The sequence below is a fragment of the Artemia franciscana genome, chromosome 4, assembly GCF_032884065.1.
Source record: "Artemia franciscana chromosome 4, ASM3288406v1, whole genome shotgun sequence".
Lineage (NCBI taxonomy): Eukaryota > Metazoa > Arthropoda > Branchiopoda > Anostraca > Artemiidae > Artemia > Artemia franciscana.
This window is the reverse complement of record NC_088866.1, coordinates 50,458,443-50,484,797: the sequence shown is the minus strand read 5'-3', so window position 1 is coordinate 50,484,797 and position 26,355 is coordinate 50,458,443. Positions and strand designations below refer to the sequence as shown.

Sequence of the window (26,355 nt, the reverse complement as noted above, 5' to 3'; positions counted from 1 at the left end):
ATACCTAAGTATGATCAAAGTATAATACTTTAGGAACAAATCTGGACTATATATATGGACATTATGGGGGATGGGGTAAAGGATAGTGAATCTGCATGAAAAATGTTTTATGCACAATTTTTCTGCATATTATGAAGTAAGAATTGTTTTCTTACTTCACATTGTCCAAATTTTTCACACACCCCCCTTCCACACCTTATTGCAGAAATATATAGCCCAAATTGTATATTTCCCATGTATTCTGTAACTTAACTTGGTCTTTTCCCACGATAAGGTGAAAGAAACTAGCGAAAGAAACCGGTTCTATGGTGCGTAAATGGATGAAGAACTTGAGTGGGGTCGCTATGACAGATAAGTACCAAATATATTTAAACTGAGAACCTAAATTTGAGGCCCGATCCTTTGGGGGGCCGTCTTCTCTTCGCAGCCGTACACTTAGTATAATATTAATTGAATCGATTGAGCTGAATCATTGCAAAATAATGAGTAACTCAGCGCCCTTTCCAGAGCTAATATACGAGGTTTTATAGCCCTATAATATTTGACTATTAATTGTTTCGATATATATCTACTATCGGTCAACATCAATTCGTGCAGCTAAATTACTAGCATCAATTTATGTTGGATCGATCCTTTTTCCCTGTGGCGGAAGCCATTTTAACAGGTCTACTTATAGCATAACGTCTTTTGATGTACCATGGCCCTTCCATTGCATAAGAATATATATATCAACTACCCTTTCATGAACTAAATAACGAGGGTTGATAACCCTATGTTATTTGACTGTTAAATCTGGCGTTGCGTATATACACCACCAAGGTTACATCAATTTGGGTAGCAAATGCTGCTTGAGTAGTTACATACTTTCTCTTAGTTACGTCTTTAGCGAGGACGTTTTCAGATCAGTAAATTTGGATGGTAGTTTAGTTACACGATACATAAAACTGGATATTAAAAAGTTAACATATGTTATAGCCATTTAACCTATTTGAAACAAAAATGGTAAGGAAAATTCTTTTTTTAATCTGCATGTTTTTTGTTTAATTGCAGATCATTATATATTAACATATTATTCATATAGGCTAGCTAAGAAACAAACTTACTATAAGCAGCATTGCATCCTGAATCCAAATATAACATTCATTTGCGTTGGTAATGTGCAAATATATACCCTGAATTAGTATATATAAGGATGATACTAAAGGTAATTTCCGACATAAATGAGTGTTATATTTAAACTCAGGATGCAATGCTGACTATAGTGGTAAGTCTGTTCCTTAACTATCTGAATAATCTGCCCCACAAACAAAAATATTAAATCTTTATAATTTTCTTGACAATTTCTGTTGCTAGGTCTTCTTTTTGAAAATACAACTCCTACTATTTCTGTGGAATTTAAGCCATATCAAGTCTTTTTCCTAAATCTAAGAAATAGATATAAGAAACTTGAACAGCTTATCAGGGTTGGGTCTTTGGTAAATGTTCACTTTCGTTCCAAGTGCTCTAAAGTGTGTACTACTGCATATAGCAAGATTCTGACGATCAGTTATTGTTTCCATATCATTACTAGAGAAGTGCGTCCATTTCTGGTTGACCCTCCTCCTCCATGGGGCAAACTAAAAATGCATAAAGTGGGCCTGCTTAGAGGTAACACTACCTATAGAGCGAAGCGTAATAGTCCACGAGCCCTGCAGGCAGCGGGGTAAGGTCTGTATTCTATATTTATTCAACAAAGAGTGATAAAACTAAAAAAATTTTTTAGGTTTATTAAATAAATATAGACCTCGCCCCGCTGCCCGCGGGGCTCTTGGACTAATGTGCTTCGCTCTATAGGTAATATTACCTGTAAGCAAGCCAATTTTACGCATTTTTAGTTTGTTCCATGGAGGAGGAGGGTCAACCAGAAATAGATGCACTTCTAGAATTAGCATTTCTAAGTACTCTAAACTGGAAATTATGCTGCTTCGCATCTTACTTTCCAGTTTAGAGCACTTGGAACGAAAGTAAATATTTACCGGGGCTTTTTTTTCAGAGAAAGTACAGTTGATTATCCGGATAATTTTTTCGATTATATGTGGCTTGGAACGCAAATGAAGGATTGCGAATAAAAATTTCATTGATATAATGAAAATAAATGTTATTTTCATAATTTCCTTTATTTCCAAGTGGCACTTTCTGAGTTGCTTCAATCTCCTGCCCCATTTCGTAGGAATTGAGAAAAGTTTTTCATTCATATTTTTGTTCCCGTATTTTTCCCTTTTTGTCGTCTTGAAAAGAGCCGAAGAGTGTCTTCGTGCTTGTGTTCAAGTGCTCATTTCTTCCTGGGCTCTTGCATTTTCTGTGTTGTTTTTTTTTTCCTGTATTCTATGAATTATTTTTAAAATTTCTCTTTCCGTTGCTCCTTCCTTTCTTTTTTATTAATTCCTAAATTACTGCACAAGGTATTCCCCATTTTCTGATTTTCCGCTAGTCGTTTCCGTGGATGCATCACGGGTTTTTTCAAGTAATTGTCCAATATTCTTCTGAAGGAGTGAACAAAAGAACTTGAAAGGAAAACATCCCCAGGAAAACCGTTCTAAATCGAAGTGCAGCGTCGAACAAAGCTGCTCTTCAAGTAGCCTACTCTGTTTTAGCGTAGAGGGACATAGAAATACGAATAGGCTGTTAGAAAACGATGATTTTCAAATGGGAGGCAATAGAAACTTGTGAAAATAAGTTTCAAGCGTCTCGGATGAATTTGGCCTCGGTGGGATAGTTCAAGGGGCTACTACCTTCTTTTCTTCCCCCATACTGAAAACTGATTGAGTCTACGAGTTGATGCCCTAGATATCCTATTTACGGATAATCAATCGGGGAGAAGGAAAACTAAAATGTCAGAATATGTTTGTTCTAAAACCCTTGGTCGTTTGTTATAACACAGTCAAGTCCGTGGGTGAGAGGCTAAATCTTTATTATAACTTATTGTGCACTGTACGCTTGCTGTGCACTTATTATTAGTTTTTGATTCATTTGAGGGTAGAAGAAATCATTGTCAGGTTAAAATCAAAATGAAAAATGAATTGTTTATATAACAATTGAAAATAATCATGTAGCACATTGACGTAGTTACTAAATAATTTGTGTATAGTACATAATTGTGGAAAGCAACAAATGGCTTTATAGTACTAAGTAGGTTCAATAGTATTATTAAATGAAAAAACTAATTTTTTAACTGTAAGTAAGGAGCGACATTAAAACTTAAAACGAACAGAAATTACTCCGTATATGAAATGGGTTATCCCCTCTTCAACGTCTCGCTCTTTACGCTAAAGTTTGACTCTTTGTCACAATTCTACTTTTTAAAACAATTAAAAGCTTTAGCGTTAAGAGCGAGGCGTTGAAGAGGGGACAACCCATTTCATATACGGAGTAATTTCTGTTGGTTTTAAGTTGTAATGTCGCTCCTTACTTACAGTTTAAAAAAACTAGTTTTTTTCATTTAATAATACTATTGAACCTACTTAGTACTATAAAGCCATTTGTTGCTTTCCACAATTATGTACTATACACTGGTGAGTAAACACTGGTTAAAGTTTGTAACTTGCAGCCCCTCCCCCAGGGACTGTGGGGGAGTAAGTCATTCCCAAAGACATAGTTATTATGGTTTTTGACTATGTGGAGCAAAATGGCTATCTCAAAATTTTGATCCGTTGACTTTGGAGAAAAAATGAGCGTGGGAGGAGGCCTAAGTGCCCTCTAATTTTTTTGGTCGCTTAAAAATGGCACTAGAACTTTTCATTTCCGTTAGAATGAGCCCTCTTGCGACATTCTAGGACCACTTGGTCGATACGATGACCCCTGGTAAAAAAAAAAAAATAATAAAAAAAATAAACACGCACCCGTGATTTGTCTTCTGGCAAAAAATACGAAACTCCACATTTTTGTAGATAGGAGCTTGAAATTTTTGCTACAGGGTTCTCTGATACACCGAATGCGATGGTGTGCTTTTCGTTAAGATTCTATGATTTTTACGGGGTATTTTCCCCTATTTTCCAAAATAAAGCAAATTTTCTCAGGAAACTTATCTGATGAAACTTATATATTTAAAATCAGCATGAAAATCCGATTCTTTTGATGTATATTTTAGCATCAAAATTCCGTTTTTTAGAGTTTCATCTACTTTGAGCTGGGTCGCTCCTTACTACAGTTTGTTACCACGAACTGTTTGATATTGCAACTTCTTTGAAAGTTCTGTTGTTTTGGGCTATATTAAGTTCATCATTTTTATGGAGAGTAATCAAGAACGAAAAAACGCAGCCTAAGCAAAAGGCTAGATATTAGTGACAATTTGTCTACATTTAATATTAGTGACAATTTGTGTACATTTAACATTAGTACCAATTTGTCTACATTTTTCTATATTTAATATTAGTGACTATTTGTATACGTTTAATATTAGTGACAATTTGTCTACATATAATATTAGTGACAACTCGTCTACATTTGTCTACATTTAATGTTAATGACAATTTTTCTACATTTATTATTAGCGACAATTTGTCTACATTCGTCTACATTTAATATTGGTGACAATTGTTCTACATTTGTCTACATTTAATATTAGTGACAATTTGTCTACATTTAATATTAGCGACAATTTGTCTACATTTAATATTGGTGACAATTGTTCTACATTTGTCTACATTTAATATTAGTGACAATTTGTCTACATTTAATATTAGTGACAATTTGTCTACATTTAATTTGTTTCTCGATAAATTTAAGGGTACACTACATGTACACATTTATGGTTTGACTGGCCATAAAGCCACTATAATGTTTTTAAATCCTTCCTCAGATTCCTGACAAATGTGTTGCTCCTGCAATACTTTTGTTGGCGAAACCTCCAAATGAATGCTACAACACTGCATGTTCCCTAAGCAGTGTAAATCAAGTTTTTATTTCAATATAAATACAAAAAAGGGGATGTTTTGATAAAAATAGGATACCCCAAAAACAGATGTCTTTTTATATCTAGAATAGGGATGAAAAAATTTAGGGAGTGTATGCCCCACTGCCCATGTCCAAATTGACGCTTATGTCCTATTCCAACCCCTTTCGAAGTCGATTTTCTTATTGAGCCCCTGGTGCAAGACCAAATTGCGCGATGTTTCGCAGCCTGCCATCCATATGACATAACCTAGCGACATAATCTTGTGACATAATCTTAATACTTATTTCATCCCTAAACAGTGGCAAACACCGAAACAAGAAGAACAATTGGAAATTTCTCAAGACAGTGGGAAACAAATTAGAATAAATGTTTTGGTGTTTGTTTTGGAAAGGCAGTGTGGTTGGTCTTCGTCGCTATAAACAGTGGGATCAAACATTTAAAAAGTTGGACTCAAATATTTACAACATCAAACAATATGAGAATAAACGTAACAAAGAAATCTGCATAAAACACAAAAGTAATGAAACATTTGATTTTTATTGTCAATTTAAATGATAAAACGACTGACAATCATTTAGTAATCTGTTTGTAAAATCAGACCGACCTTGCACCAGATCAAGGTAGAATAATTGGTATTTGTAGGTGTGTCGAAATTGGACAAAGTTATTCTGAGTAAAATCACCGTTAGTTGAGGACAAAACGCACACTTATTTTATGTGTTCTTAACTTTAAAAGTTATCGCCTTTACTGTATCCTACAGCATGCAAGTGGGTGAGACGTCAAATCTTATAGCTCTATCAAAGGAAACAACATAAGAAAGAGACAAACAAGATATATTATTGATTTTGATGGGAGTCTGCCAATTATGTGATGGGATAATATCTACGATATTTTTGTTTTATTTATACGTTTCAATATAAAGAGTTTCCGTGTATGTACCCAGTAAAATCAATATGGGGATGAACCCCCTTAGATATTTTGCCCTCTAGGAAACTTCTTTCCTTTTCGAAACCTTTTGAAGGCCAAGGTGAAATATTAATTTTACTAAAAAAAATACTCATTGCAAACTGTGTGATTTTTAATTGTCAAAACATAAACAAAAAAAAAAAAAAATCACTTTGAAAAAAGTCTTTTTTTGAAATTTTCATTCGAAAAAAACGAAAGACTAGCCCTCTCCCCTCACCTACATATTTTGAACAACATCACCACCTTATTCCAACAAATCCATGAATTTACGCCACTGTATACGCCGCGTTCGACATTAAAGTAGCTCAAGTCCGAATTCTAGGCGATGTAGCTGCTGACAGGTTTAAAGTCGTATCTGGCGTTTTCAAAGTTCTCAGGCCAATACCAAAAACCATTAGCTAAGCTGTCCTCAGAGGAAGGATACGCGTATAAAATGCGTCGTCAGCACATTTTCACTCATTCTTTTTCGGGTGGATTTCGAAATTCTGGCTTAAAATGTTCAGGTAAAACTTAGATTGTGAGAACATGGCCATCCCCTGCCATCCCCCTTTCTGTGGGTGCCTATATACTCCTAAGCCTGCTCTAAGTCAATTGCATGCAACCAGAATTTCTCAAAAACGGCTATGTGTTAAACAAAAAGAAAAGGCTTAGGTGTTAACTATATAGGATTATAACATTGCATTACCAGTCCAGTAAGTGATAGTGGGCTTAACAGCTCAGTAATGGCTTTGCACAGTAATGGCATTGAACGCTTCTATAATTTTAAATTTTGACCGTCATTTTCTCCCTGGAACACGATATTAAGATCTCTACGGGGTCTTGAAAATTCCTTTAATTTGTCGTCATTGATAAATTCCCGATTCTACCAATGGAAGCTATCAGTAAAAACTAAAATGTACCAATTTTCAGTTTTGGCCTTGTTAATGTAAACGCAAAATGCACCCACTTTGCTCCAAGTTTTTTGAAACGGGCAAAATCGGGACAATGCACCAAATCTGGTAACTCTACGATTATATAAAAAAAATAGAGTGCAAACACTTGCATTTTTGTTTCTCTCGTATCGTCCAGAGAAGACAGTGAAACTTTTTTTTGCAAAGGTATTTTGAAAATACGAGGGAAAACATTACTCATAATAAGCATAAATTCGTTTTTTAATCTTAGAAATAGCTACAAACAAGATTGATAGGGAGATGACAAAAAACAATGACTAGCAAATGAATACCACTGCAGCGTTGTCAACAATTGGTGGTAAATTGTATTGGTTTCCTGGCCAGGATCTTTATAGCAAAATAATTACGTTTTAATCAATATACATTTTACAGTTATTAGAGTGGTCGTAATGAAACTAAAGTGATTTATGTCAATGAGCCAAGAGCTCATATGGCATGAGCTCTAGCAAAATTCTAAGAATCAATAGATCGATTTAAAAGGAAAATCAGAGGCTTAATGCCGGTCGGAATTCAAAATAAGAGCTCAGAGACATGAGTTCCTTCTAAATATTAAATTTAATCAAGATCTAGTCACCTGTTTGTAAGTTAAAAACACTTAAATTTTTCAAATTTTTCTGAATTAACACCCTCGCCCCAAAAAAACTCCCCCGAAAAGAGAATATTCAGTCCGATTGTGTCAATCACGTATCTAGGACTTGTGCTTATTCTCCCCATCAAGTTTCATCCCGACCTCTCCACTCTAAGCATTTTCCAAGATTTCCCGTTTTCCCCTCCAACTCCCTACAATATCGCCGGATAAGGTCGGGATTTAAAATAAGAGCTCTGAGACACGAGTTCCTTATAAATATCAAATTTCATTAAGATCCGGTCAACCATTCGTAAATCAAAAATACCTCTTTTTCCATTTTGTCCTCTCCCTCCAGCCTCCCAGATGGTCGAATCAGGGAAAAACTGATATCAAGGCAATTTGTGCAGGTTCCTGATACGCCTACCAATTTTCATCGTCCTAGCACGTCCAGAAGCACCGATATCGCCAAAGCACTGGAAATCCCCCAACTTCCCTAAAGAGAGCGGGTCCGGTCCAGTTATGTCAATCACGTATCTAGAACTTGTGCTTATTCTTCCCATCAAGTTTCATCCCGATCTCTTCCCTCTAAGTGTTTTCAGAGATTTCTGGTTTCCAAGATTTCTATTTCCCCCCTCCACCCCCCCCCCTATGTCCTTGGATCCGATTCGAACTGAAAATGGAGCATCTGAGACATAAGATCTTTCTACATATAAAGTTTCATTAAGATCCGATCACCCATTCGTAAAATAAAGATATCTCAATTTTCACGTTTTCCAAGATTTCCGGTTTCCCCCTACAACTCCCCCCTCTGTCACCAGATCTGGTCGGGACTTAAAATAAGAGCTCTGGAGCACACAATCCTTCTAAATATCGAGTTTCATTAAGATCTGATCACTTGTTCGTAAGTTAAATATATCTAATTTTTTCTAATTTTTCCGAATTAACCGTCCCCCCACTCCCCTCCCCAGATTATCGAATCAAGAAAGCGTAGCCCGGTCTCGGAAGTAGAAGGTTTCAGTGCCTAAGTTTAATGTTCTATTGTGGAATTGCCTGGCCAATTTCGGCTATCTTGGCCAAGCTGTGTTGCAAAAACGGTTGCACTGAGAATCCCCTGCTAACCCCATGAGAACCCCCTGCTTATCCCATTACAACTACGTTTAAAAAAGGGTTTTCAACTGAATACATGGAGTGAGGTCAAAACTTAAAACGAACAGAAATTCTTCTGTATATGAAAGGGGATGTCCCCTTCTCAACGTTCCACTCTTTACGCTAAAGTTGACTCTTTGTCACAGTTCTACTATTTAAAAAAATAAAATAGCGTAAAGAGTGAGATGTTGAGGAGGGGACAGCCTCTTTCACATACGGAATAATTTCTGTTTATTTTAAATTTTAATGCTGCTCCTTACTTCCAGTTGAAAAAACTTCTCTTTTATGTATTTTCTCTTTTTTAAATAATGTTTTTAAAATACTGGGCCCCCTTCGTAGAAATTCTCTTCCCTCATGATAAATTTCTCCATAGAAAGATCCTCCCACGTAACCCCGTCCCCCCGACCTACCGCTGAATCTGATGGTGTGATTTCGATTCTATGACTTTAGGGGGATGTTTCGCCCTATTTTCTAAAATAAGGCAAATTTTCTCAGGCTCGTAACTTTGATGGGTAGGATTAAACCTGATGAAATTTGTATATTTAAAATCAGCATAAAAACATCTTTTGATGTAACTGTTGGTATCAAAATTCCGTTTTTTAGAGTTTCAGTTACTATTGAGCCGGGTCGCTCCTTACTACAGTTTATTACCACGAACTGTTTGATATTTGAAATTGAAGCAATCGAAGAACCGTCGAATCTTGAGGACCTGAAGGATGTTGGGCAATGCCCCCCCCCCCGAAAAAAAACTAAGCTTTCATAGGTATAGGTGCAACCTAGTAGAGAGTTCATCAAGCTCCATAGCAACCGGAATTTTATAAAGGTGTTTTGAAAAAATAATATATTTAATGTGAAAAATTACAAATAAAAGCAGTGACGAATTTGTAACTTTTATTTCAGTAAATCCAAATCTTAAATTTTTATTACAAAAACAAACTTAGGAGGATTTCGAAGAAGAGTCTTAAATCTTCTGAAAACAGTGTCAATTCCAAACGATAGCTAAACCATTAAAATCAGCATGATCAAAATCCTGTATAGGTGAATTTCAGTTCCCCACCTTGAATAACAAGGAAAATCGCTGTTTTGCGTGGCAAGCTGTCTCCTTTTCTTCCTTTGTTTCTTACCACGGGTGATTGTAAAGAGTCAGTGGTCGTAAAAATGTTAGAATAGGGTTCGTTCGATTGAAAATCACTCTGAACAGTGTGACTTGTTTGTGTGTTACACTGGCAGCTTCTTGTGGGAAGGGGCGTTGTAAAAACTTGAAAAGCACCCTCGCGATTTAAAGTTGAAAGTTTTAGTCTATATTTAAGAGGGCTTCAAAAACCTCGGAGTCAAAAACCTAGAGTTGAAAGTATTAATTTATTTCCATCCCAGAGCATCATGGACCTAATCTTATCATTTATTATATTTGATTATTTGTGTAAATAATTGCTCTACTGTTGTAAGTATCATGTAAAAAAAAATATAAACAGTCGAATATTCTTAACGTTATCCTCGTCATTTACTAAAACAGCCCGTTTTAAGGCATTGAAGGGTGGTGTCATTTATTTGACTCAGAAAGGAGTACAGCACTTTTAGGGCTCACCCAGGGTGGCACTCATGCTTTCACGTTACTACTCTTGGGTAATTTCATGGGATTTTTTTTCAATTTATCTATCCTAAATTTATCTATCTTAAGGAAATTTATCTAAAATTTCCTAAGAAAATTGAAAAATTTAGTCTTTTGCCACTTCCTTTTTTTGCTTTAAGGCTATTCTCTAATTTATTCAAAATGCAGGTTTAATTTTCAGGCATTATTATCGAAGCCTAATCGTATGTTGCTATAAGAGAAGCGAAAGTTTAACAATATCTTGTAATTAAGACATGGGTAATATAACATATGTCGTCTCGTTCTATTCTGTTATATGCTGGTAACATTGCAATTACAGTAATTTCAAACCTACGTTAGTTTACTGGTTTTGAATATTTTGTAACAATTCATCCTAAAGTAGGCTATCTGTCCTATATATGATAGACTGTATCATAAGGTCGACTCATTTATAATCAAAATATGTAAGTACATTTTTAAAATTTGCAAAAAATTGCAAAAATTGACTTTGTCTTAACTCTCGATTAATAAGACGAATATTTGTAAACGTTTGTTGGTTTTTCTGCTTGAGACGAGCTTGGTATTTATATAGTAGGCAAGCCCATTATCTTTCCTTTTTTTGTAGTGTTATATTTGTATTTATATTTTTTGGTATATTTATAATGATATATTTAAATATTAACATTTACGTATTGCATTCATATTGTACATTTATATTTGCATTTTTTGTATATTTATGTTTGTATTTTATATATTTGTGTCAAATTTTAATAATAGTTTACTGCGGAGAAGGGTGAGGAATATTATTCAAGCTATTTACAAGCTACTCTAACCCCTGTTACAACTTTAAATATGTATGAAAATTGGTAAATTGATGCAGGATCGAGTAGATTTTAAGCTTTGATATTGGGGGGTCAAAAGGAGATTATCAGGGACAATAATTAGTACAATAATAAATTAGTTTACAATGGAGGAGGAGGGATATTATTCAAGCTAATTACAAGCTATTCTGACCTCAATCCTATTAAAACTTCAAATACGTACGAAAATTGGTAAATTGATGTAGGATCAAGTAGATTTTAAACTTTGATATTGGGGGGCCAATTGGAGCTTATCAGGGACAATAATTGGTACAATAATAAATTAGCTTACTATAGAGGAGGAGGAATATTATTCAAGCTATTTACAAGCTATTCTGACCCCAATCCTGTTACAACTTCGAATATGTACCGAAATTAGTCGACTAATATATTATGTTATATTTTGTTTTAACTATTTGTTTGTTTAAATAAATCTGTTTTTGGCTCGTTTATTGCGAAGACATCTATGTCGTTGTTTAAAAATAAAAATAAAAAGAAGCCGTCGAAAATCAACGCACCCAGGCTTGTTTCCGGCTAAAGTTGTCTTAGTTCTGAATTTTGATAGAGGTATTTTCATGGCCCGAAGTTTTTAACAAAATAGCAAATAAAAGAGTAATTAGTATTAGCATCAATTTAGCCACACAATTAAAAAAATAATATATTGTCCCCGATTAGCTCCCCTTTCCCCCTCCCCCACAATACCAAACTTTGAAATCTACTTGATCCTACGGTCCAGTATTCATTTGAAGTTTCAGTTGGCTCCCTATAACGTCAATTTATACCCTTAACTGTACATGAAACATTACAGATACGCTTTTTTTGACAACCTGGATGCACAGCATCCTTTTGCTTAGTTAAACACTCTTTCAACTTTTCCTGGATTTTTGTGTCTTTTGATTGAGTTCAACATTTACCTCAGCTTTCACTGAAAGTTTCAAATCAATAACTTAAGCCACTTCTTAGATGATGAAGGTATCCTGTTTAGAGGATTTAAATGCAATTAGTCTTTTGTTTTCAGTTTAATATCCACCTCATCACAATCTGAAATTTTCAAGTTAATACCCATAGCCGTTCCTAAGATATTGCAGATACGCCCCTTTGGAAACCTAGATACTTCCAGTGATTCTCTAGATTTTGTTGGATAAATTCTCCAAGTTTCAACTTAATACCTTACCTAATCCTGGAATATTGAAGATACGCCCATGTTACAAAACATCGTGTTACATCGTGCATTTTGTTTTGGTTCTACATCTCCCTGAACGTGGCATGGAATTGGAAGATTCAGGTTAATACACTTGCCTGTTCTTGAGATATTACAGCTACACGCTTTGACAACCTATATGCAGGGAGTGGCTTTTTAATTTAGTTCAACGCCTCTACCAACACTCCCTGAAAAATAAACAAGATGTCCATAGCTGTTCCTAGATGCGCTCTTTTAACAAAAACCGCCTTTCCAAAAGCTCAAAACTTATATCTTCAAGCTCTTGAGCTGAGGGGGGCCCAAGGTAAAAGGGAAAACAAAATTTTATCCCCCTCCCAAAAAAAACAGTGAGTAATAAAGGTCAGAAAAGCACTGAATTGTTTCTCTCTGACTAATTCGTGTTGAATACTTGAGAAACTTGGGGGGGGGGAAGCTTGGGGAGGGATTAATTTGATTGAAACCAAATGTTGCAATGCTCTTTTTAAGGGTCAAGTGTGATGTAAGGGCAACTAGCCTCCCTTCTGTACCCCTTCCTGATAGCCTCACGTAACCCCCATGGTATCGGTCCAAGTTTTTGGGTTTGTAATTTTGTTCAGAAACGTCAAAAGGTCTAATAAGTCTACTTCCAAGGTCGGTATCACACTCACCATTCCAGGGTAATGGCTTCAATTTACAAAAATTAACCATAGTTCATAGATAGGTTCAGGAGGTCCTGTTTGGTCGTAGTTGTTTGATAAACTAGGAAGGCTTGGGTTTTGGTTTCTAGACCAAGATTTTCATAGTTTCTCAAAAGTTTACTCTAGATAGGATACGTGTACCGGAGTAAATAAGAACACTGTTTGCACCAGTTTCCCAACTACCTACAACATCTTGGGAATTACTTGGGGGATCCAGTTGAGACTTACAACTATCGCAAAGGATGGCGTTAAGTAGACCTCATTTTTGACTTTTGGAAGGGGATGAAGCAGACTAAAGGCTCTGAGTGTATTCAAAATAGCTCGACATCAAAATAGCATATCTAGACAATCTTCTGACGAGCTTGGTGGAAAGGGTAAGATCGGTAAGACAGGGTAAAGGACTTCAAATTTTGCTTCATAGGAAGGGAGAAAGAGATAAACAATTTATCTAATCAGGTTAGCTTTCTGATAGTGGTAGAATGAGGAGGGAGAAGCTAGTGGATTTCAAGTGTAGTGATTGGGTACACGGAGTGGACAAATGTGTTGTCCCGATTCAAATAAACTCTTTTGTACAATAAGCCCCTATAGAAATTATGGTTTATGCATGCCTTAGTAGCAAATATGATCAAAAAGACTCATACAAAATAGCATACAAGGTTATAAAAATTGCATATCGGCAATATCACTCAAATACTACTACTTCTAATATCAAATCACAACAGCACCAAGCCGCCTAAGGCCAACACAGTTACGCACGCTCCTCCTCCACCCCCAATATGTTCAAAGCCTCTCTCTTTATACCCTCCCAGGAAGTTCCCATTTCCTTTAAATCTTTCTTTATGACATGCTTCCACCCCAGACAGGACTACCTGCTTTCTGTTTAGCCATGGACGGTTGGCCGAAAAAGACATTCTTCGGCAATTTGTTATTCTTCATCCGCAGAACGTGCCCTAGCCATCTCAATTTTTCTTTCATTTTAAACCTTGAAAGTGGGATTGAACCATATTTTTCGAACAGTTTCAAAGATCTATTTCACCACTATAATCGCTGTAGCTTGCAATATTCTAATCTTGGTTTGCAGACTTATCTTCCTATTCTTCCAAACTTTTTTCTAACCGTGAATAAAAACCCTCAGTCTTTGTTATTCTACTTTTAACATCTACACTGGTCCCATATTCTTTACTAATGATACTACCAAGGTAAGTGAAGCTACCCACCTGATCAACATGTCACCTTTTCCCTTCTACTTATGCCTAGCCTTAGTAACTTATTCTACTTAACATTAATTTTCAAACCTATTCTAGAACCCTGAACTCTCGAAACCTCTGAAAGTTCATTTATTTTGGTCACATTCTCGTCAAGGATGATTAAATCATCAGCATAATCTAAGTCCTGGAAAGTTTTTTCTCCCACTTGATTCCGTGGTGTCCCGTTGCATTTCCTGTGCGCCTTAAGACAAAGTTAATCAAAATTATCTATATCAAGGGGGATACAATACAACCCTGCTTAACTCCCAATCATACGGTTCGTTGTAAAGATACGAAACAGTTCGTTGTAAAGATCTGTAGTAAATAGCGACTCGGCTCAATAGTAACCGAAATTCTAAAAATCAGAATTTTGAAATCAATATATACATCAAAAGAATTGAATTCTTATGCTTATTTTAAATTTGTAAGTTTCATCAAGTTAAGTCGTGCTCATCAAAAGCTACGAGCATGAAAAAATGCACCTTATTCTTGGAAAAAAGGGAAAATTCCCCCTAAAAACCATAGACTCTTAATGAAATAACACCATCAGATTCAGCTTATCAGAGAACCCTACTATAATGGTTTCAAGCGCCTATCTGCAAGAATGTGGAATTTTGTATATTTTTGCCAGAAGAAAGATCACGGATGAGTTTTTATTTGCTTTTTCTGTTTTTTTTTTTTCAGGGGTAATTGTATCGACCCAGCGGTCCTAGAAGGTCAAGAGAGGGTTCATTCTAATGGAAATTAAAACTTCTAGTGTCCTTTTTGAGTGACCAAACAAATTGGAGGGCAACTAGGCCCCCTCCCACACTCATTTTTTCCCAAAGTCACCAGATCAAAATTCTGATATAGCCATTTTGTTCAGCATAGTCGGAAAACTTAATAACTATTTCTTTGAGGACAACTTATTCCCCCAAAGTCCCCGTGGGAAGGGCGGCAAACTATGAACTTTGCCCATCGTTTACATATGGTATTGGTTATTGAGAAGAATACTGACGTTTTTTGGTAGAATATTTTCTGGTGGTGGGTTGAAGGCAGTCGGGGGAGGGGGCTATGAGAGAGGATCTTTCCATGGAGGAAGAGAATTTCCATGAAGAGGGTGCTATATTTTCCAGCATTATTAAAAAAATGAGAAATTAAATTTAAAAAAAAATCAATTGAAAGTAAGGAACAACATTAAAACTGAAAATGAACAGAAATTATAACGTACATGAGGGGGTCATCCCCTCCTCAATACCTCGCTCTTTACGCTAAAGTATTTCTAGTAATTTCAAAAGGGCTATTTATTCTAATTAAGCGGCCTTAGTGACTCAGGGATCATTCTTAAAGAATTGGAACAAAATTTGGACTTTTGCGTAAAGAGCGTGGTATTAACGAGGGGGCGAACCTGCTCATGTTAGGTATATGAGGAAGTTCACCCACTCGTCAATACCTAACTTATGCTATAGTTTCAATTTAGTGTAAAGAGTGAGGTATTGACGAGGGGGTGAATCCCCTCATATATGCAATAAAAGTATACGAATATAGAAGTTTGTTGTGTGAGTTAATTTGTAAGTTGCGTATATTTTTTACTAATAAAAACGTTCTTAAATAAACTTAAAAGCTCGAGTGGCCTTTTTAAGTCACCGAAAAAATCGGAGGGCTTCTAGGCCCCCTCCCCTGCGTGTCATTTCTCAGGTTCGTCAAATCAAAACTTTGAAAAAGACATTTAGAAAAAAAAGTAAAATTAGTATGCAAATTTCGTTTTAATTATTCATATACGGTGAGCCAAAATCAAAACGTGCATTAATTCAAAGACGTTAAGAAATTGAATAAAAAAAACTAGTTTTTTCAACTGAAAGTAAGGAGCAACATTAAAACTTAAAACGAACAGAAATTATTACATATATGAGGGGTTTTGTCCCCTCTTCAATACTTCGCTCTTTACGCTAAACTATTTTTAGTAATTTCAAAAGAGCTGTTAATTCTAAGTAAACGACCTTTGTGATTCAGGGATCATCCTTAAAGAATTGAGATAAAATTCAAACTTTATTTGGAACAAAATTCAAACTTTACTGTAAAGAGTGAGGTGTTGACGAGAAGGTGAGCCTCCTCACATACGTAATAAAAATAAATGAATATAGAAGTTCGTTATGTAAGTTGATTTGTAAGTTACGTATATTCATTACTAATAAAAACGTTCGTAAATAAAATTAAAAGTTCCAGTGGTCTTTGCATATTAATTTAAATAACCAAAAAATTCAAGGGCAACTAGGCCCCCTCCCTCGCCCCTTTTTTCTTAAAATTGTTCGATCAAAACTTTAAGAAAGCCACTTAGAAAGAAAGTAAATTTAATATGCAAATTTCGTTTTAATTAGTCATGTACGGTCAGCCAAAGTCAAAACTTGCATCAATTCAAAAACGTTCAGAAATTAGATAAAAAAAACAAGTTTTTTTTTTAAATGAAAGTAAAAAGTGACATTAAAACTTAAACCGAACAGAAACTATTCCGTTATGAAAGGGGCTGGTCTCAACGCCCCGCTCTTTACGCTAAAGTTTGACCCTTTTTCACAACTCTACTTTAAACAAAAAATCTTTAGCTTAAGGAGCGGGGCGTCGAGGAGGGAACAACTCAGGTGCTTCTCAATTATTAAGCAAGGAGTAGAAATTTGGTTGACACATCCTCTTCCTTGTCTAAAACGGTACTGTTCTTCTCTTAAAACTTTGTCTGCAGCATCTCTCAGTCTAAAAAGTATCATATTACTATTTTATTTTCTAACTTTAGGGACCAGACTAATACCTCGATAATAATGACGCTCACTCTTATCATCTTTCTTATAGAGTGGCTTAATTAAGGTTTCCCTAAAGTCATTAGGTACTTCGCCTTTTTCAAAAATTATATTCATAATCTTGAACAACTTATTTCTAACCTCAGATCCTATTTAAGAAACTCATTTATCACACTATCAGCACTTGGGTCCTTATTATTTTGTAATCCTTTTAGCACTGTCTCGAATTCTTCCTTGCAAAACTGATGGGTTTCGATATCGAGTCAAACTTTTCGTAGAATTTAAAGGGTGCAATTAGACTTCAAGTTTCGACTTTGGTGGAGGGGGGTACAATGTTTTTAATTATATCTAGCAAGACTTTTTATAGTGTATCCCTTTATGGAACCTAAAATCTACTCGTACTAGGTATTTAGGTAAATCAAACGACACCGAATTTTTGAGGGTGATCAAAACAGCAAAACTACAATATCTTGAGAACAATTCTGGTATTTGTGTTGGAATCGCAAGAGGGTGTTGGAGGGGGTAGGGCAGGGCAGCCTCTGGTAGCAACTTGATTTGGGGACAGAGTAGACGGGTAAAGAAGTTTGGTCTCCGATCTGTTTAAAATTTTGATACTAGGAGCCCCTATTGGACTAGAATTTATTCCCAGTCAAGAAGCAATGCAGACCAAAGAAACCATGTTTGCAAAGATTATCAAAATGTGTATATATTTACTCAGGATAAGCTTGAGAGGTACATCTGTAACTCCAGGTGAGGACAAAACTGAAACTTCAGGTAGGATAGGGTTGGGCACGACTTCCTTCTTCTGAAGGAGGGGGATTGGGGTATTATTTGTTTCCAATCTGCTTTAATTTTGACTTTATTATCCCGTGTGGAACTTTGAATCTACTCACACTGATATAGCGAGGCAAATAAAAAGACGGTATAGTCACCAGGGTTATCAAAATATTGTATCTGCTATTCCTTTGGAATGATGGGGAAGTTGAGTTAAAATCTTCAAGGAGTATTTGTGGGAAAAAGACTTTTAATGATCTGTTTAGGGGAAAGTGAGAGAGTGACAAAATACTTTTATTTGCTAGATATTGGTTAGTCCAAAATAAGATTGAAATTTCTTTTTCTGTGAGCTTGAAACTCATATCCGTGATCTATCGGGTCACGAGAGCTTTTGTGCGCTGGAAAAAAAAATGAAAAAATTGATTTCGCCCGAAAATTGGCCGAAAATTATATTTTCCAATCAGCAAGGACTCGTTAAACATTGACGTTACTGTCTTGTATTCACAATTTTGTAGTCTAATCCCAGAAATTTTGTGGAATTTACTTTGTCTAAAAAGTGGCAACAAAATACACAGTTAACTCGTTTAGAATTCATTAACGACTTGTGTTTTATTTACCTAAGTCATTGTCAGGAAGCGTGATCAAATACAAATGTGAAGCATTTGAATTTTGATGTTTCAAATTTCGAAGTGGTCGCAAAAAATTTATGCGTATAATGTAAAATGTAAAAACGGTGCTCTTGAAACCTTTGTTTCATGGTTCCATGGTTCCACTATCCATGGATTAACTGATGTTACTAAGTTTAATTGGCAGTTAAGAAGGAACTGACAAGATTACTTTATACTATACAAATAGTATACTATACAAATATACTATACAGTAAAATAGTAAATAGACAATCAGACGAAAATGCAAAAGAAAGAACAAATTCTAATGATAGATCTGAGTTTTGACGGGTATTATCTGAAGCTTTTTGGGCTAAAGCACCAAGGACGTTGAAAATGAACTCTAATATTTTGGACCATAATATTTTGGGAAATCTATATAATAATATATAACGTATTCTATAATAATGTATTTATTAGCATATTTATTATTATTATATTATAATAATATATTTATATGATATCTATATAAATAAAATCGGATGTATATCTGTACGTGTGGCCTGTATGCATTACTACACTGTTCATCCGATCGCCAAGATGATCATCCGATCTTTAGAAAGTTCTTGAGTACACTCTTGTGGAGGCTTTATGCATAAAATCTTCCACCCCCAAGATCCTGTTACTACTTTTTGTGCTGACTGAATTAGAGACCCTCGAACAAAAATACTTGACGGTTGCGCACGTAGACACTATTTATATTTTTTAATATTAATTTTATAAAAATGCATGACACCAATAATGCAGTCAATAATACAAACCTAATTTTTTAAATGCTGTAAAATTTAAAAATGCGATCGTTAGTTCAAATGTGGGGAATTTTTTCAGAAGGAAGTTCTTTGAAGCGGAAGGGTGAGTCCTGGGAGAGTTTTCTTCCGTGGGGGTATGTTCTGCAAGGGGGGAGGGGCGTCAGGAATAAAATATCTCGCAGAGGAGTTTTTCCAAAGAAGGGCAAGAGATTTTCCACGGGGGGTAATTTTCAACTGCAAATTTTATTGGGGAGAGCGAATTACCATTCAGTTTCTTTTCTTTTGAGGTCACAGCAATTTGCAACGGGTAAGCTAGATTCTAATGAAAAAGACAGCGAAATGAAATGCAGTTATGAAGGTTTTGGAAGTGTCAGGTGCCAAATAAAAACGGAAATGGAACCTCAGAAAATGTATCCGATTTTAGAAAAAGAGGAGAAACACCCTTTAAAAGTAAAAAACCTTAATGAATATCAAACCATCATATTCAGCATAGCATAGAACCCTGTCGCAGAGATTTCAAGCTCTTATCTACAAAAATGTGGAATATTAAATTTTTTGCCGGAAGAAAGATCACGGATGTGTGTTTATTTGTTTGTTTATTCGCTGTTTCTTTCTAAAGGGTGATCGTATTGAACCAATAGTACTAGAAAATCTGGAGAAGGCTCATTCGAACTGGTATTAAAATTTCTAGTGCCATTTTTACGTCATTAAAACATATAGGAGGTAACTAGTCCCCCCCCCTCTCACGCCTCTCTTTCCCGAAGATCAAATTTTGAGCTAGCCGTTTTGTTCTGAATAGTTAAAAGATCCAGTAAATATGCCTTTGGAGATAATATAAGAAACACAGCCAAGAGAAAAGGTCTTTAAGTTATCAAATCAGTCCAAAGGGGAAATTTTCCATAATTGCTATACGAATTTATTCTTATTTGTCGTACTTTCTCTTTGGCGATTCAATTTTACATATGTTGTTAAGATGTTAAGGGTAATTTCCCTGGGTGATGTTCACCGGAACTTAATTGTTTATAGGATATTTTCCGTAGGGATAGGGATTTGCCATGGAGCTGGAGCCAGGTTCCCCGGTATTGCTTAAAAAATCATCAGAGATTAAACTAAAAAGCAAAATTCTTCGAACAGAAGCTATTACATATATGAGATGAGCTATCCCCTCCTTGATACCTCGCTCTTGACGCTAGAATCTGAATTTTGTGCCAATTATGTAAGAACAACTCCTAAAATACAAGGGTCGTTGTCAGAACCTGTTTTAAAAGTACTCAAAACTTTAGTGGGAAGAGCGAAGTGTTAAGAAGGGAGCAACACCCCTCACATTCGTAATAATTTCTGTTTACATTGTAATAAATTCTGTTTATTTCTGTTTTATGTCGTTATCAGGTTTATGTTGCTCCTTGCTTTCAGTTGGAAAAACTTGTTTTTTTTATTTAATAATAATAAAAGACAGAATTTTTAGGCTTCACATTAAGAAGTCCTTCCCAACGGGAGAAATAAATATAAGAAAATCTTAAACATATCACTATTTAAAGTATTTCTGCTTTTTTTTAATTTTTCGCAAAAAACATTTTTTTTTTTTTTTTGCAAAAAGCATCCGATCAAAATATTAAACTAGCCGTTTTGTTCAGAATAGTTGAAAGATCCAATAAATACGCTTTCAGACATAACAAGACCCCTCAAAGCCCCTGGGGAAAGGTCTTTAAGATATAAGATTTGCTCATTGTTTGTGCATAGTATTTGTTGTTGGGAAGTATGCATACATTTTCCGGGTGGGGGATTAATTTTCTGATCGGGGAATTTCGACGGGGAGAATTTTCCAGGGGTTGAACTTTCCAGGGGAAGTTTTTCACAGGGGGAAATTACTAGAATCTCTATACGAAATTTAGCTGACTTAGCTGACTCAATTTTAGCTTTTTCTTAGCTAACTCAATTTTACGCGTAGAGACGTTAACCGTAATTGTTCGGGGTAAATTTTCACCGGGATTGAAGTGTCTAGACGATATTTCTCTGTAAGGAGAAATTGTTTTTAAGAATTATTGTTTTTTAATCCTTCTGTGAAAATCTCTTCTCCTACGACAAATTCCTCCATGGAAAGATCCTCCCACGTAACCTGCTCCCCTCAACCCCTTCCCCAACCAAGAAAAACTTCCCCTGAAAACGTCTCTACACTTCCCAATAGCCATTACTATATGTACTGAATAAAAAAAAACAAGTTTTTTAACTGAAAGTAAGGAGCGACATTAAAACTTAAAACGAACAGAAATTACTCCGTATATGAAAGGGGCTGTTCCCTCCTCAACACCCCGCTCTTTACGCTAAAGTTTGACTCTTTCTCTCAACTCTACTTTTTAAAACAGTAAAAACCTTTAGCGTAAAAAAACAAAAATTAATTTGTTTTTTTACGTAATTTTTGAACGTTTTTCAATTAATGCATGTTTAGATTTTAGCTCTCTGCACATGAATATTTAAAAGGAATTTTGGATATTAATTTATTTTTTTGGCTAAATGGCTTTCTCATAGTTTTGATCGGACGATTTTGAGAAAAAAAGATGCGAGGGAGTAGGCCTAGTTACCCTCCAATTTTTTTGTTACTTTAAAAGGCAACTAGAACTTTTAATTTTACGAACGTTTTTATTAGTAAAATACACGTATCTTACGAATTAACTTACGTAACGAATTTCTAAATTCGTTTGTCTTTATTACGTATATGAAAAGGTTCGCCCCCTCACCAATACCTCACTCTTTACACTAAAGCTTAAATTTTGTCCCAATTCCTTAAGAATGACCCCTGAATCACAAAGGCCGTAGAATAAATAGTTGAAACCAATAAAATTACTTTAGCGTAAAGAGTGAGGTATTCAGAGGAGGTGAACCCCATCATGTGCGTAATAACTTCTGTTCGTTTCAGGCTTTAATGCTGCTCCTTACTTTCAGTTGGAGAAACTTTTTCATGTTTATTTTTTCATTGCTCTTTAAAAAAATGTTAAAAAATCCTGCACCCCCTTCATGGAAATTCTCTTCTCCCATGAAAAATTCCTCCATGGAAATTTCCTCCCGAATAACCCCCTCCCCTCAACCCATCCCCCACCCCAACCAAAAAAATCCCCTGAAAGTGTCCGTAAACTTCCCAATAACCATTGCTATGTGTAAACACTGGCCAAAGTTTGTAACTTGCAGCCTCTTCCACGGGGACTGCGGGGGAGTAAGTTGTCCCCAAAGACATAGTTATAAGGTTTTTTTGACTATACTGAATAAAATGGCTATCTCAGAATTTTGATCTGGTGACTTTGGGAAAAAATGAGCATGGGAGGGGGCCTAGGTGCCCTTCAATTTTTTAGGTCACTTAAAATGGGCACAAGAAATTTTAATTTCCGTTACAGTGAGTCCTCTGATGACATTCTAGAACCAATGGGTTGATACGATCACCCCTGGGAAAAAAAACGAACAAATAAACACTCATCCGTGATCTGTCTTGTGGCAAAAAATACAAAATTCCACATTTTTGTAGATATGAGCTTGAAACTTCTACAGGAGGGTTCTCTGATGCTCTGAATCTGTTTTTGTGATTTTCGTTAAGATTCTTTTAAAGGGTGTTTAACCCTATTTTCTAAAATAAGGCAAATTTTCTCAGGCTCGTAACTTTTGATAGGTAAGACTAAACTTGATGAAATTTGTATATTTAAAATCAACATTAAAATTCGATTCTTTTGATGTAACTATTGGTATTAAAATTCCTTTTTTTTAGAGTTTTGGTTACTATTGAGCCTGGTCGCTCCTTACTACAGCTCGTTACCACGAACTGTTTGAAACCCTGTTCAAAGTTTGTAACATGCAGCCCCTCCCCTGGGGACTGTGAGGAGTAAACAGTCTCCCAGGACATAGTTATTAGGTTTCTCGACTATGTTGAACAAAATGGCTATCTCAAAATTTGTATTCGTTGACTTTGGGGAAAAATGAGCGTGGGAGAGGGTCTAGGTGCCCTCCAATTTTTTAGTCACTTAAGCTCTTAAATTCCGTTAGAATGAGCCCTCTCGCAACATTCTAGGACCACAGGGCTGATGCGATCACCCCTGGAAAAAAAACACACACCCGTGATCGGTCTTCTGACAAAAAAATACGAAATTCCACATTTTTGTAGATAGGAGCTTGAAAATTCTCCAGTAAGGTTCCCTGATACGCTGAATGAGATGGTGTGAATTTCGTTAAGATTTTATGACTTTTAGGGAGTGTTTCCCCAAATTTTCTAAAATAAGGCAAATTTTCTCAGGCTCGTAACTTTTGATAAGTAAGACTAAGTTTAATGAAACTTATATATTTAAAATTAGCATAAAAGTTTGATTCTTTTGATGCATCTATTAGTATCACAATTCCATTTTTTAGAGTTTTGTTTACTATTGAGCCGGGTCGCTCCTTACTAAAGCCAAAACCTTCGAAACAGAAGATATAAAGAAGCACTTTTTTTATTTAGTAGCTAAATAAATTCAAAAAGCACGTACATCAGAAAATACAGATTAACTTTAATCTGTAGTAATGTAGCGGATGGGGGGGGGGGGGACATACTGAAGCCTCAAAAGTACGTTTTAGGCTCAGGTTATGTTCATAGCGATTCAGAACCGGTGATTAATCTATTATATTGTGCTGAAATGGAAATTTTAGGGTCAACAGTGCAATATGGGTGCTGTGGGGAGTAGTTCTTCTATTGGGAAAACGTCGATTTTAATGAAAAATGATAGTTTCCAAAATTGATCCATTGAAAGCAGTACTTTATCCTGAAAAGGGGGGATAAACACTCTAATATCAAGGATAATTCTATTTTGCAGTGGAAAGCAAACTCGCTTTACGAAAAAAAACAAAAACCAGTACAATCGCTAATTACTTCAAAGAGGGTAAAAAGTTAGATAGAAAATGAATTAATAATTGGGCAATGACTTGACCGGATAATTGCATGCTGTAAAATCCAAAAAAAAGGGCTTCACAAAAAAAAAAAAAAAAAAAAAAAACAACACAATTGCTAATTACTTCAAAGAGGGTAAAAAGTAAGACAGAAAATGGGTTAATAATTGGGCAGTGACATGACCGGATAATGGCATGCTGTAAAATCCCCCAAAAAAGGCTTCATACATGTATCTAGATTCTTAATAAATGTCCTACTTTTGCCAGAAATCCCAAGACACCATGGGGAAAATAAATATTTCACAAAATTTCAGGGGGCCCGGGCCCGAAGGCCCCCCCCCTGCCTACGTGCCAGAGTTAAAGCGACTTTTCTTAAAGATTTTCAAAAATTACTGGAAAAGAAAATTCAAGAGGATTCTTTGGAACTAAGTTTGATCACAGCTTAGGATATATAATTGTCAGACGATTAAATTTATTTTACATTAAGTTTCCCCCATAGATTACTTACCAGTCTACCATCTACGAAAGTTAAATTTTTCTAAATAGTTTAGTTTTATATTGAGATATATTTATTTATAGAATCTTGCATCTGCAGACGTTAAATTATATACAATTACTAACGAAATTTAGGGAAATAGAAAGTGTCCAAATATATAAATTCACTACTTCTAAAGCTTTATTCCATTTTATTTCCTTGTTGTGTTTTGATTTGTTACGGTCTACAGGGTTTGACCAAACATATTTTTATTGCTTTTAGTAGGTACATTATTTTTCAAATGTGACGAAGTGAATTGTAAATTTTCGCTTTTCAATCAAACGGGTTCTGTAGTAGGTGGGGAGTTCAGTCCAATGCCAATTGCCAAGTTCAAACTTAATTACATTTTTATGGCACTTGGTATTAACCAAGTGACATATAGCAGTCGCCAATTCTGTCGGTCTGTCTGTCTGTCGGTCTGTCCCGGTTTTGCTACTTTAGGCACTTCCAGGTAAGCTAGGACGATGAAATTTGGCAAGCGTATCAGGGACCGCACCAGATTAAATTAGAAATAGTCGTTTTCCCGATTTGATCATCTGGGGGGGAGTGGGGGCCCGGTTAATTCGCAAAAAATAGAAAAAAATAAGGATTTTTAACTTATCAGCGGGTATTTGGATCTTAATGAAATTTCATGTTTGGAATGATATTGTGTCTTAGAGCTCTTATTTTAAATCCCGACCGGATCTGATGACATTGGGGGGAGTCGGAGGGGGAAAACCTAAAGTCCCGGTTTTGCTACTTTAGGCACTTCCAGGTAAGCTAGGACGATGAAATTTGGCAAGCGTATCAGGGACCGGACCAGATTAAATTAGAAATAGTCGTTTTCCCGATTTGACCATCTGGGGGGGGAGTAGGTGCCGGTTAATTCGGAAAAATAGAAAAAATGAAGTATTTTTAACTTATGAGCGGGTGATTGGATCTTAATGAAATTTGATGTTTGGAATGATATTGTGTCTCAGAGCTCTTATTTTAAATCCCGACTGGGTCTGATGACATTGGGGGGAGTTGGAGGGGGGAAACCTAAAATCTTGGAAAACACTTAGAGTAGAGGGATCGGGATGAAACTTGATGGGAAAAATAAGCGCAAGTCCTAGATACATGATTGACATAATCGGAACTTATTTGTTCTCTTTGGGGTAGTTGGGGGGGGGGAGTAAGTCTTAAAAATTAGAAAAATGAGGTATTTTCAACTTGCGAACGGGTGATCGGATCTCAATGAAATTTGATGTTTAGAAGGATATCGTGTCTTAGAGCTCTTATTTTAAATCCCGACCAGATCTTGTGATGGGGGCGGGGAGTTGGGAGGGGGAACCTAAAACTTGGAAAACACTTAGAGTGGAGGGATCGGGATGAAACATGGTGGGAAAAATAAACACAAGTCCTAGATAGATGATCGACATAAACGGAACGGATCCGCTCTCTTTTGGGTAGTTGGGGGGGGGGGGGGGGTTAATTCTGAAAAATTAGAAAAAATGAGGTATTTTTAACTTACGAACGGGTGATTGGATCTCCATGAAATTTGATTTTTAGAAGGATATCGTGGCTCAAAGCTCTTATTTTAAATCCTGACCGGATCTGGTGACATTGGGGGAAGTTTGGGGTGGGGAGACCTAAAATGATGGGAAACGCTTAGATTGGAGGGATTGGGATGAAACTTGGTTGGAAAAATAAGCAAAAGTCTTGCATACGTAATTTACATAATTGGAACGGATCCGCTCAATTGCGGGGGGGGGGGTAATTCTGAAAAATAAGAAAAATAACGTATTTTTAACTTACGAAGGAGTGATCGGATCTTCATGAAACTTCATATTTAGAAGGACCTCGTAACT

At 35.8% G+C, this 26,355-nt stretch overlaps 1 protein-coding gene across 2 annotated transcripts in view; it reads left to right on the top strand.

Annotated features, from left to right (window-relative positions):
* The first annotated feature begins 830 nt into the window (after nt 1-830).
* The window catches only part of LOC136026547 (uncharacterized), a 118,872-nt gene continuing 93,347 nt past the window's right edge, over nt 831-26,355 (top strand). For both annotated transcript variants that reach the window (XM_065703233.1, XM_065703232.1), the window contains exon 1: nt 831-1,002. In XM_065703233.1, coding sequence (XP_065559305.1) covers nt 1,000-1,002 — 3 coding nt within the window. In that variant the 5' untranslated portion in view covers nt 831-999. The remainder of the gene's footprint in view (nt 1,003-26,355) is intronic.